The sequence below is a fragment of the Arvicola amphibius genome, chromosome 6, assembly GCF_903992535.2.
Source record: "Arvicola amphibius chromosome 6, mArvAmp1.2, whole genome shotgun sequence".
Lineage (NCBI taxonomy): Eukaryota > Metazoa > Chordata > Mammalia > Rodentia > Cricetidae > Arvicola > Arvicola amphibius.
The window spans coordinates 122,615,733-122,629,607 of record NC_052052.2 but is presented as its reverse complement, the minus strand read 5'-3'; the positions used below and the strand labels follow the sequence as shown (position 1 = coordinate 122,629,607).

The 13,875-nt window shown below is 38.1% G+C and overlaps 1 protein-coding gene across 1 annotated transcript; it reads left to right on the top strand.

The window, feature by feature from the left end:
- Nucleotides 1-951, top strand: LOC119817588 (olfactory receptor 2B11-like). Its single transcript, XM_038334909.1, has one exon. It carries the CDS (start codon nucleotides 1-3, stop codon nucleotides 949-951), a length of 951 nt encoding a protein of 316 aa, XP_038190837.1.
- Nucleotides 952-13,875: the final 12,924 nt, after the last annotated feature.

The window sequence follows — 13,875 nt, the reverse complement described above, 5'->3', positions numbered from 1 at the left end:
ATGAATCTAAGCAATGCAAGTGCTCCAAAGATCTTCATTCTTTTGGGATTCTCCAACCATCCATGGCTGGAAATGCCCCTCTTCATAACGGTGCTTGTTGCTTATGTCTGCACGGTGCTGGGAAATATCTCAATTATTGTTGTATCCAGGATAGACTCTCAACTGGACAGTCCAATGTACTTCTTCCTTTCCAACCTTTCCTTCTTGGATCTGTGTTTTACCACAACCACCATCCCTCAGCTGCTTCTGAATCTTTGGGGCCCAGATAAATCTATCAGCTACGCAGGCTGTGTGACACAGTTTTATGTTTTTCACTTCCTGGGGTCTACAGAGTGCATCCTCCTGGCTGTGATGTCTTTGGATCGTTACATGGCCATATGCAAGCCCCTTAGGTACTCAGCCATCATGCATCAGCAACTCTGCATCCTCTTGGTGTCCATGGCATGGCTGAGTGGTTTGGCTAACTCCTTGCTTCAATCAACCCTCACTGTCAAGCTGCCACTTTGTGGAAACAACAAGGTAGACAACTTTCTCTGTGAGGTCCCAGTGATGATCAAGATGTCCTGTGCTAACACCGCCTTCAACATAGCTATGCTCTCCATTGTAGGGACTTTCTACTCCCTGGTCCCCTTGTCACTTATTCTTATTTCCTATGGGTTCATTGTAGTTACCGTGCTTAGGATTCGTTCCTCAGAGGGCAAGAAGAAAGCCTTTAATACATGTGGTTCTCATGTTGTTGTTGTGTCTCTTTTCTATGGACCGGTGATCAGCATGTATGTACAACCCTCATCTTCTAATTCCCAGGACAAGAACAAACTTCTGTCCTTGTTCTACAGTTTGGTGACGCCTATGCTTAACCCCTTTATCTATACTTTGAGGAACAAGGACATGAAAGGAGCAATGAAGAGACTTCTTGTCTCATTGTATCACAGGAGAACAGAGCAAACATAATTTTATACCCATCCTCTGCACTGGTGACTTCAGTTTTAATATTATCTCTGTAGCATTCATTAGTTCTATTCTGTCTACATATGTCTTTCCATCATCCTGCTATGGTTTCTTCACTTAATATAAACTCTAAGCCTAATTTGTCTTCAGTCTGCATGAGCATGGAGACGACCATATAACTCAGTTGCTTTATATCTATCTAGAGATTTGTTGTAGAAACCTAAGGAACTAACAATAAATAAATGTTTACTGATCAATTTTATCAAGCTACAGTAATAGCAACAACAATGATGATGATGACTCAAAACAGCAAAAACATAGAAAATTTTAATTCCATCTTGGAAAATAAGTAAAAATAATTTAGCCTGTCATTTACCAAGGCTTAAATTTCATATTCAAGAATTATCTCCTCTTTCATAGCTGAGTGTAATGGTGCATGCCTTTAGTTCCAGCACTTGGGAGGCAGATCACAAATGTATCTCTGTGAGTTCAAGGCCAGGCTGGTATACGTAGTAAGTGCCAGGACAGCAAGAGCTGCATAAAAACACCCTGTCTTGGAAAAAAGAATTAACTATTTCATAAATTGCCAGCAAGATCAAGTGAGTTATTACCTCACATCTTGTAAACTGTCAACCACACATCCACTAGTCTTTTAAAAAATACTTAAAAATATTTGACTTTTACTTTCTAAAACTCTTGAGGGATTCCTTTCTTTTGAGCTATTCGTCTAAAGCCAATCTTTCTAGGTTTCAAAGGGAAGAGTTAATGATTAATATCCTTAGAAAGTTTTATGTAATTCCTAGTATTGAGAGTTTTTTTGGGAAAAGTAAGATGCAAAATAGATAAGCAAAATTGAAAGTAGAGAAAAATGGATTAAAAAGTAGAGAAAAATATAAAGTAAACTATTAGATCCTGAAGTTTTACAGAGAAATAAAGCAGAAAGATTGATGATGATGTGAGGTGATATTTCTTATTTTATTAATAACATTAACAAAATAAAAATGGATTAAAAGGTAGAGAAAAATATAAAGTAAACTGATTATTAGATCCTGAAGTTTTACAGAGAAATAAAGTAGAAAGATTGATGATGATGTGAGGTGATATTTGTTATTTTATTAATAACATTAACAAAATAAATTGGTAATTGTCTCATATTTTTGTGCTCCCTACCATAATAATACTGTCATCTTTCAACTTCTGTTTAAAGACTATGTTTCTTTGCTTCTCTAACAACCAAGAATGTATATAAAATCTTCATTCTCCACCCATTATTTTCCTCCAAACAACAAAAACAAAATCTACTAATAAAAAACAAACCTGAGATACAACGTACACTGATTCCAACTAGTTATTACTAATGATAAATTTTCTCACTCTTCAACTTGTGCTTTATTGTACACATTTATCTATTGTATGTGCATGTACAATATACATCCACATAGGTACAATAAACTTCTCTTTGTTAACTTCAAGGCAAGAAGAAATGTTACATTTTTACTTTTGTTTAGAGAAAGGAAAACTTCATTCCTTGTAGGCTAACTGGGTCCATAGTATAGCCATATCTGCTAAGAATCAGAGAAGAATCAGTATAGTCTAGGAAAAAACTCATTAGAAGATACTGAATCCCAGACTCTGAAAAGAAAAAAAAAAAGAAAAGCAGCAGGCAGGGAGAGAAGTAAAATCCCAACTTGGGGTTGATTGTATGTAGCCTGTTATGATATTTTAAGGGTTGAGAGAAAACTGTCTATAATAGTTTATATATCTCCCCAGGTATCTGAGATAATAATCAGTAGAAATAAATAAAGTACTAAATATACTACTTTAAGGCATAACTATTTTTAAGGTAAAACTTTTACAGTAAAGATTGTGTCTCCAATTTTAAAGTCAGTATTCATTGGATAATTGTTTCATCTTACTAATGTTATAACTTATGAATAGATGTTAACTTATTGCACTTTAAACATTAAACACAATATTGTTCTCTTCCTACTGAATATACTTTATCCCGAATATGTAAGCATCTGTTTCTGTACCTCTAATAATCATTAAAAGGAGCATAACTATAGATGAATTGTGTCAAAACATTAAAATTCAAGTCTGGGTGTTATTTCTCAGTAAACATATTGAAGAACATTACTCAAATGCAGGTTTTACAAGTATGCAATTTTCTCGTGTGTAAACAAATGTGCTTTATACCAATATTTTAAGAAATCTTGTATGAAAATCTATGTTGAACTTGGTGTGATGGCAATACAACCACTCAGGAGACAAAAATAGGAATGTAATCAGTAAGTTTTGACTAATGTGGTCTACTTAATGATAGCAATCTCCAAGCAAGATGGAACTACATAAGAAAACAAGGTCCCAAAATTTTTTATCAAAAATTTTACTAAAAAACTTTCTCACTAAATTTTTTTTCTTTTTTTTTTATTAAAAATTTCCATCTCCTCCCCCTTTCCTCCCCCTTCCCTCCCCTCCCTTCCACCCATACCCCCCACTCCCTTCCTCTCCAGGCCAAAGAGCCATCATGGTTCCCTTAACTATGTTAAGTCCAAGGTCCTCCCCACTCCGCCTAAGTCCAGGAAGGTGAGCAACCAAGCTGACAAGGCTCCCACAGAGCCCATACATGCTGAAGAGTCCAAGCCCATCACCGTTGTCCTTGGTTTCTCAGTCCTTCTCCACCGTCAGCCACATTCAGAGAGTCCGGTTTGGTCCCCTGTTCCATCAGTCCCATTCCAACTGGACTTGGTGATCTCCCGTTAGTTCTGTCCGACCGTCTCAATGGGTGGATGCACCCCTAGGTCCTGACTTCCTTGCTCATGATCTCCCTCCTTTTGCTCCTCATCAGGACCTTGGGAGCTCAGTCCAGTGCTCCTATGTGGGGCTCTGTCATTTTCTCCGTCCAATGCCAGGTGAAGGTTCTATGGTGATATACAAGATATTCATGAGTATGGCAATAGAATCTGGACATTTCTGGCATCCTCTCCTCAGCTGTCCAAGGAACTAGCTGGGGGCATCTTCCTGGACACCTGGGAACCCCTCCTCCCATCCCCTCCACCCACTCCCCGCCCCAGCCCATGCCACCTGTCATGCACTCCTCAGAGAGGGTAAGGCACAAGGCTTTGGAGAAGATCCAAGGCCCTCCCTACTGTATATAGGCTGAGCAAAGTATCCATCCAAGAGAATGGGTTCCCAAAAAGTCAGTGCAAGCAGTAGGGATAAATTCTGGTGCCACTGCCATTGGCCCCACAGTCTGCCCCAGAAATACAACTGTCACCCACATTCAGAGGGTCTGGTTTGGTCCTATGTTGGTTCCTTCTCTGTCTGGCTGGAGTTGGTGAGCTCCCATTAGCTCAGGTAAACTGTTTCAGTGGGTGTCCCCATCATGGTCTTGATCTCTTTGCTCATATTCTCATTCCTCCCACCCTTCAATTGGACTTTGGGAGCCCAATGCCCCCTGTGGGTCTCTGCCTCTGTTTCTATCAGTTGTTGGATGAAGGTTCTATGGTGACATTTAAGATATTCATTGATCTGACTACAGGGCAAGGCCGGTTCAGGCAACCTCTCCTCTATTGTTTACGGTCTTTTTTGTGTGTGTTTGGGTGGGATGTTCTGTAGATGTATTTTAAGTCCATTCAGTCATGACGTCTGTTAGTTCTCTTATTTCTCTGTTAGGTTTCTGTCTGGTTGACCTGTCCATTGGCGAGAGTGGAGTGTTGAAGTCTCCTACTGTTAGTGTGTGGTTTGATGTGCAACTTAAACTTTAGTAATGCTTCTTTTACATATGTAGGTGCTCTTGTATTTGTGGCATAGTGTTTAGGATTGAGACTTTATCCTGTCTGTGATGAGTATAAAGTGTCCTCCATCTCTTCTGATTGATTTTAGTTTGAAGTCTATATTGCTAGATATTAGGATATCTATACCAGCTTGTTTCTTAGGTCCATTTGATTAGAAAATCTTTTCCCAGCCCTTAACTCTGAGGTAACATCTGTGTTGGGGTTAAGGTGTGTTTCTTGTATACAACAGAAGAATGGATCCTGCTTTTGTATCCATTCTGTTGGCCCGTGTCGTTTTATAGGTGAATTTAGTTCATTGATATTAAGAAATATTAATGACCAGTGTTTGTTAATTCCTGTTATTTTTGGGGTGGTAGTCTTCCCCTTCTTTGGGATTTGCTAATGTGAGGTTATCTGTTGCCTTTGTTTTTGTGGGTGCAGTTAGCTTCCTTGGTTTGGAGTTTTCCTTCTGGTACTTTCTGTAGGGCTGGGTTTGTGGCTATGTACTATTTAAATCTGCTTTTGTCATGAAGTATTCTGTTTTCTCCATTGATGGTGATTAAAACCTTTGCTGGGTATAGTGGTCTGTGCATGCAGCTGTGGTCTTTTAGTGTCTGCAGCACGTCTGCCCAGGACCTTCTGGCTTTCATGGTTTCCATTGAGAAGACAGGTGTCATTCTGATTGATAGGTCTGCCTTTATGTGTTACTTGACCTTTTTCCTTTGCAGCTCTTCATAGACTTTCTTTATTCTGTATGTTTTGCATTTTGATTATTATATAGCAGGGGGACTTTTTTTAGTCCAGTCCATTTAGTATTTTGTAAGCTTCTTGTGCCTTCATAAGCACATTCTTCTTTAGTTGGGAAAGTTTTCTTCTCTCATTTGTTGAATATAATTTCTGTGCCTCTGAGCTGGAGTTCTTAACCTTTTTCTATCCCTATTATTCTAAGGTTTGATCTTTTCATGGTGTCCCAGATTTCCTGGTTGTTTTGTGTTAAGAATTTTTTGGATTTAGTATTTTCTTTGACCAATGAATCTATTTCCTCTATAGTATCTTCAACACCTGAGATTCTCTCTTTTATCTCTTGTATTCTGTTGGTTATGGTTGCCGCTGTCATTCCCATTCATTTTCCCAGATATTCCATATCCAGAATTTTCTTGGTTTGTTTTCTTCATTGCCTCTATGTCAGTCTTCAAGTCTTGTCCTGTTTGAATTGTTTACTTTACCTGTTTGATTGTTTTTCTTGGCTTTTTTGGGTATCTTTGAGTGATTTATTGAGTTCTTTTAATTTTTTGTTTATATTTTCCTCAGTTTCTTTAAGGGAATTTTTCATTTCTTCTTTAAAGGTGGTCACCATCCTCATAATGTTACATTTAAAATCATTTTCTTCTGCTTCTTCTGGGTTAGGATGATCAAATTTTCCTGTTGTATGACCACTGGGTTCTGGTGTTACCATATTGCATTTAAGGTTGTTGAATGAATTCTTGCATTAGTGTGTAACCAGCTCTTCCTCCAATTGGTGCTGCCAGTGTCTTTGCTTCTTAGATCAATCCTTACAGTGGCTGTCTACATCTTTGGGAACTGTTCTTGGTCTGCTCTGTACTGTCACTGTCTGTGTTTCAGGGAACCACTGAGATCTCTTTTGGCCTGCTCGCTTGGTCTACTCTCTTGGTTCACTCTCTTGGTCCTCTCTGTGTAGTAGCAGGCTGTATTTCAGAGTTCCACTGAGGTTGCAGGAGGGAATAGAGTGATTGGGGGGCAGAGTGGTACTTGTAACTTATAGGGTCCGATGAATGGGATGGGGTGTGAATAGTCTATGTGCAGGAAACATGCTGACTGGCTAAAGAAGCTAAAGCAGGTGGGGGAGGGGCCCGGGGTTTTGCCCAGGTATAAAGGGCCTAGAAAATGGGGCGTCCCTCCAGATGGGTGGCACTCACCTCTTGGTCCTCTCTATAATTCCAAATCTTAAGACATACTGTAAAGTTATAATGATAAAGAGAGTATGGTTCTGGTATCAAATCAGATATGTAGACAAATGAAACAAAATAAAAGACTTAATATGACTATGTAACCATAGTCATTTGATATTTGACAAAGATTTCTAAATAATATATTGGAAAAAAATAGTATCTTTGACAAATGCTATGACAAGATGTCCACATGCAGAAGAATGGAATTAGAACTATATCTATCACTCTGAATAAAAATTAACTCCAAGTAGAGGAAAGGCCTCAATGTGAAACCTGGAACATCGAAACTTCTACAAAACACATAGGCCCTGCTCTGCAGGATATAGGTACAGGAAAGCACTTTTGGAATCGGCAAAAATTTTTGCCTAAGAATGAAGGTCATTAAGTGACAACTGGGACTTTACAAAACTAAGAAGCTTTTATCATCAAAGGAAACAACAGAAAAAAGAAGCCCATGGAATGGGAGAGAATCTGTCAGTTATACATCTGACAGGGGACTAATATCAAGAATACATAAAGAATTAAAAAAGAGTCAAGAATACAAATTACCCATTTTAAAAATGGCCTATGAATCTAAACAGAGAGTTCTAAAAATAAGACACAGAAATGACTAAGTTGGTCACTAAGTGTTCAAGATCCTTATCAATGTTAGGGAAATGGAAACTAAATTTTGAGATTTTTATCTAACCCAAGTCAGAGAGGCTAAGATCACCAAAACAAGTAGCTATGGGGAAAGGGAAAATCCCAGTTACTGTCTAGCATCTCTGAAAATCAGTGTGGAAAATTTAAAGGAAAGGGGGGTAAGTGCAGACCCACCATAGACCCTGATGCACTAGCTCCTTCACATATGGCCAAATGACTCAACATTCTGCTACAGATAACTGCCCAGCTGTGTTCATTGCTCTTATTTGTGGTTCCTAACTCTGAATCTTCAGGTGTGTGTATACAAACAGCTGTGTCTGCAGAATCCAGGAAAATAAAAGGAGACCGCTGTAGGGGAAGGAACACTAGAGAGAGCGGTGGTAGGATACATGTGCTAAGAAGGAGTAACAGGGTAAAGAGCTCGAACTAGGGAAGGGGTAGGGAGAACAACACAGAAGGAGAGAGAGTGAGGAGATAAATAATGCTAAGGATGTTTCAAAAAGCCACAGAGAATCATAATATTTGATGTAAAATTACACATTATATATAGAAGATATTATATATCATACATTAATATTTAATAGAGTTAAGATATTATATAGAAGGTATTATACATATCATACATTATATATATTTAATAGAGCGAAGGCATTATATATTATATATCACATATTATATATTTATTTAATAGAGTGAAGATACAGGTGATGACAATAATCCCATCAAATATCATAGACAACAAAACCGTAGTAGCAGGCATAAGAAATCTCCATTTGGATTATTTTTCAGGGTAGTCCAATAGACTCTCCCCCAAACAATAGAAGCTATTGCCATTGCCCTGGCTTGCCTATTAGAACTTGAAGGTGAATCCCTGTTGTTGAAGACATCACATACTTTGAACTTAGGTCTTGGAAGAATTGACCTGGGTCTATCCTGTAGGCTTCCTTTCTGAAGACTAATATTTATCGTACTGGAAAGTGCCATGCAATCTACTAATGGAGAAAACTAATGAATTATCCTACCAATTGTGATGCTTATGAATCATAATGACCCAAAAGTGGTGTGATAGTGGCACATATTTCAGAAACTAACAGCTGTCTAATTGGATTTAAGGCCTGCTCAATAAGAAGGAATTCATGCTTGGTACTGTAAACCTACTCAATTATCCATGGTTAGTCCATGAAAGCTAGAAAGGGACATTTATTTTACTTTCCCAAACCAGTGTAATCTCCAACTACATCCTTAATACTTACACCTATGGACAGATGTCCCTCTCATCCCTCATCAAAGAAGCTGATTTTGGAAAAAGATGGAGACAATTTCAGGAAGCCACAAGTGGCCAGAATCCGAAGATCAACTGATTATAAGGTGCCCTGCACCAACTGATATGTCTACAACACAACCTCTGCATCTAAAGCTCAGGGAACGTCATGGGAAAGAAGGCAAGAAGATTGGAAGAGAACAAGAACATCTGGCATGAGAGAACGTTGTCTATACACGATAGGGAAGCTGCCACCATGAAATCTCAATAGTATTGTTATTTAAACAAGACTTGAACAGTGGCAGTGCCAACTGACATTCCAGTGTGGATGGGGGAGATATCACAAGACTACCTTGTGATGGGGAGTTACAGACAATTAAAAAGAATTGAGAGAGGGAGAATTGCTCTTCTCCAGGAATGAGCCTCCTCATTATTTTACCAACATCAAGGGGTCAGCCCTAAAAACATATTCTTGCAAGCAATACTGAATAGATTCACTAGGTTGCATTTGTATGTGTATTCATTTATAGATATATTGAACAATAATAATTAAAGGAAAAGAAGCAATGAATTTGGGATAGAGCCAGGAGGTTAACATGGGAGCATCTGGAGGAAAGTAGAAATGATGTATATTCAGGACAGAAATATGAAATTTAAAATGAAATATTTAAAAGTAAAAATAAAAAATTGACTAAATAAATAAAAATTTAAAATTCTAAGCAAAATATTTGCAACTCAAATTTAGAGATACATTTTAATTTTTATATATTTTGATCATATTCTTTCTCCTCCCCAAACTTCTCCCAGATCCACCCCCACTCAAATTCATTTTCTTTCTCTCTTCTAAAATAAAACAAAATGTCACAACCAAGCAATAAAGAATGCACACACACACACACACACACACACACACACACACACACTAAACATGGAGTCTGTTGGCCAACTATTCTTTTTTTTAAGATTTTATTTATTTATTATGTATATAACATTCTGCCTCCATGTATGCCTGCAGGCCAGAAGAGGGCACCAAATCCCATTACAGATGGTTTTGAGCCACCATGTGGTTGCTGGGAATTGAACTCAAGTCCTCTGGAAGAACAGTCAGTGCTCTTAACTTCTGAGCCATCTCTCCAGCCCTGGCCAACTATTCTTGAGCATACAGCCTGCCCTGGACTGTGGCTAATACACCAGTGTCAAACCACTGAAGAAAACTAATTTTTCCTCATCTAGAAACTACCAGTTATATAGAGCTTCTTGGTTTCATTTCTCTTCTCCATGCTGGGGCTTTGTCTGGCTTGAACTTGTGCAGATCTTGCATAGGCTGTCATAATCTCTGTGAGTTCATATGTGCAACAGAACCATTGTGTCTGGGAAACACTGTTTTGCTGGAGTTTCTCATCATACCTGTCTCTTACAAGCTTCCCTTCTCTTGCACATGGAATCCTGAGCCTGTGGGGAGGTGAGTCATCCAAACATCCCATATAGGGCTGAACTCTCCAAAGTCCCTTACTCTATACTCATTGTCCAGTTGTGGGTCTCTGTGTTAATTACTATCTACGTCAAGAAGGAGTTTCTTTGATGAGGGTTGAGTGACGCATTGATCTATAAGTAGAGCAATATCTTGTGAAGAGCCCTCTTATTCCCATGTCCGTTTAGCAGAATAATTGTAAGTTTTCCCTTTGGCACAAGGCCTATTAGATTCTTGGCCTCCTCAACAGTGTGTCACATAAGGTTCTCATCTCATGGAGTGGCCTGCGAGTCTCATTAAAAGGAAGCTGGGGTCAGGTGTGGCACATACGTTTAGTCCCAGTACTCAGGAGGCTTAGGCAGGTAGGTTTTGGTGTCTTTTTTGTATTCCTGTAAGAGTTTACCCCACCACTTCCACTGGAGAACATGTCAGTCATAGTAATTTGAACCCATGTTTCTAAACCATTATTACTCATAAATGAGAAGTTTTCTTATTTTATTGAAATCAACCATAATTTTTTGTTGGCACCTAAAAATGTACCATGTTTATTGCCTAAATAGTAAAAGAATGGTGCTTCATACATGTAATTAAGGGTTCTTTCTTTCCAGTAAGTATTAAAATGAATAGAATGAAGAGATATGTTTCTTAACATTGTTCTTAGATATCATGTGGTTGAGCCTCCTGAGCCAGTAAGCAATCATCACAACGATCCAAACTCTGACAACAGTTCTGAGTGTGGAGTGGTCAGCCAGGAATGGAAAGAATCAATATGAGAAATAAATTGTGTTTACAGAATGAAAAACTTGTGGCATTAAAAGTTCCAGGACTCCCACTGTACTTTGGAAAATATGTCTCCCCTAAAGTTCATGTGCTCAATCTTCATATCCATCGTGTCTGAGTGAAGCTGGAAATGTTTGGGGGCATTCACTTGAAAGGGTTCCTGTCACCAGAATGGAATGAAGGCTCTTAGATGACAGATTGACATTTGTTTGGCCTCTCTGACCTTCTGCATTCCATCATGTGGGAAGACAGTGCCATCTCCCTTCTGAGGACACAGCAATAAAAAGTCCCTAAAGGAAATGAAATCTGTTGGTATCTGCATCTTCAATACCAACCCTCCAGAATTATGAGAAATAAGTTGTTATTGTTTATGCAACCTTAAATATATTTGTTTTTGCAGCACAAATGGAATAAAAGTTTTGCAGGCATGAATATTGTCACAAAGTTTGACGTGTCAGAAGAGGGAAAGTTAAGGTTGTGTGGCTCTCTGCTGATGAGTTTTTATACCGAAGATTTAATATAATATCTAGAGTGAATTTATGAATGTTGGAAGAGAAAGACCTTTTGTCATTTTCTGGCAAATATTCTGGCATGACCAATCACCTCTTACCCAAGTTAGGAATCTACTATGGCCCAGATACATTTTAAAATATCACATCAGCTAGTGTGAATCCATTGCTCAAGAGCTTTGAACTTTGACATAATTAAACTAAAATTTTAATTAACTTTAAAAATTGAAGTGTAATTTTGCTTATTTTTCCTCCTTCTAAGCCCCCTCATGTACCCCTATCTTTCCTCTCCCTCTCTCTCTCCCTCTGTCTCTTTCTGTCTATCTCTCCATCTGTTTGTCTGTATATACATTATATCACTAAAATATAGTCTATATAATGGTGTTCGTGATGTGATTTCAGGACTAACCACTGGTATTGGACAACCAACTGGGGAGCTCTTCCTTAGGTAAGACTACCTCTCCCACTCTCAGCAGTCTCTAATTGCTTGGAATTAATTTTTTAGGAGGATGAGGGACATGATAGAACTATATCATATGAATTTTTTTAAATTAAAATTTAAAAATTAAGATACTTTTAAAACTAGCTGAATTCTCAGTTAACATTTCCTGTCAGAAAGTTTTGCATTGTTTTGTTTTTTGGATAGTTTCTCTGTGTGTAGCCTTGGCTGTCCTGAAACTTGCTCTGTAGACCAGGCTGGCCTCCAACTCTTAGAGATTCTCCTGCTTCTGCCTCCTGAGTGCTGGTATTAAAGGTGTGCACTGCCGCCACTACCAAGTATTAAATTTTGCTCATGAACACAAAATAATCATGCAGTAAATCATTTTATTTGAAATAACCTTGATTATTTTTATTAGTAAAGGTATCTTTTGTCTGCCTTACACACACTAAGGGATGCAGTAATTTTATATCTAGAAGGAAAAAAAGATTTTTAAATTGTACTTGATCAACGCAGATATGATTTTCTTGATGGGCAGAAATTAATCAATGAAAAAATATAATTGATATCCAGAATGCAACAAACAAACAAACAAAAACAACCCCCCCAGCAATTTCTAAAAATTTATAAAATGCACAGGATAAATTATACTGACAGTATTGATGGGGAATTCTCGGAAAACGGAAAGGGATGGAAGACAAAATCCGTGCCAAGCACCTTCCCTGGCAGAGGAGGGTGATTCTGGGAAAATCTCTTTCTAGTCGGGGGTACCAGGAGCCACCAAGAGAGAAAGAAACAAAGGGAAAAAACAAAGAGAGAGAGAGAGAGAGAGAAAGAGTGAGTGAAATAGGAAACAGGAGGGAGGGGAAGGAGGGCCGCCCTGTCGAGTCAACCTCTAGGTGGCGCTAGAGGCAAAGAAAACTCACTTCATCAGTTCAGTGTGGGCAGTGCCACATTTGGGCCGGTAGTTCTGGGTTATATAAAAAAAGATAGACTACGAACTGAAGAAAATATTAACTAGATATCTATCAGAAAAGGCATTAATATCTAGAATAACCTAAAAAACAAAATATCAAAAAGCTCAAACAAGCCAATCCATAAAAAGGTTAATGAAATTAATGGACATCACTCAAAAGACAAAAATACAAATGACCAATAAATATATGAACAATTCTCAATATCCTTAATCATCATGGAAATATAAATTACAACCACATTGACTTCCAGTCACCCCAGTCAGAATGTCTATTTTTAACAAAATAAACAATAGCAAGTGAGGGAAGGATGTGGGAAAAGGGGACCCTCCTACATTACTGGAAGCTTGTAAATTAGTCCAGGTACTATGGGAACCAATAGGAAGGTTTCTGAAAAATCAAAAACAGAACTACCATATGACCTAGGCATTCTAAGCCCAGATAAATAACCAAAAAGACTAAATGAATGTATCACAGATAGTTGCACATCCATGTTTATTTTTGTGATGTTCACAAATGCCAAGGCAATCAAATCAGCCTAAGTGTTTATCAACAGAGAACAGCTAAAGAAAACGTGCTGAGCAAACACAATGGAGCTTCTTTTTCTAAAACTGGGGCTAGTCATGTTAAATGAAATAAGCCAGACTCAGGAAGACAATTGTTAGCTGTTTTTTCTTATTTGTCATTCCTGGAGTTTATGTGTATATGTGGAATATTGTCTATAGATGGCATAATTCATAGAAAAGGTAGAATCATGCATGACATGAAAGCAGAGGGAAACCATGGGAAGGAAGGAGACTACTGGTAGGGGCCAAAGAGGAAGGGGATGTGTGCTGGAGACAAATATGCCCAAAATATATGATATACTTGAGAGGAATTGTTTTTATGACACCCAGTACTCTTTACAATAGATATACACTAATAAAAAATGGGAGGGGGTGCAAAATGTGACTGCAGATAAGTCTTGCAAATTCCAAGATATGTTGCTTTCCATCTTCATGAAAGTCGTGACAAAGATTTCCAAATTTATCTGTTTTTTAAAAGCCTTTAATTTGCAAACTCATTCCAGAAGCAAAGTGCAAACAAAGAACATTCATTTCCTTGT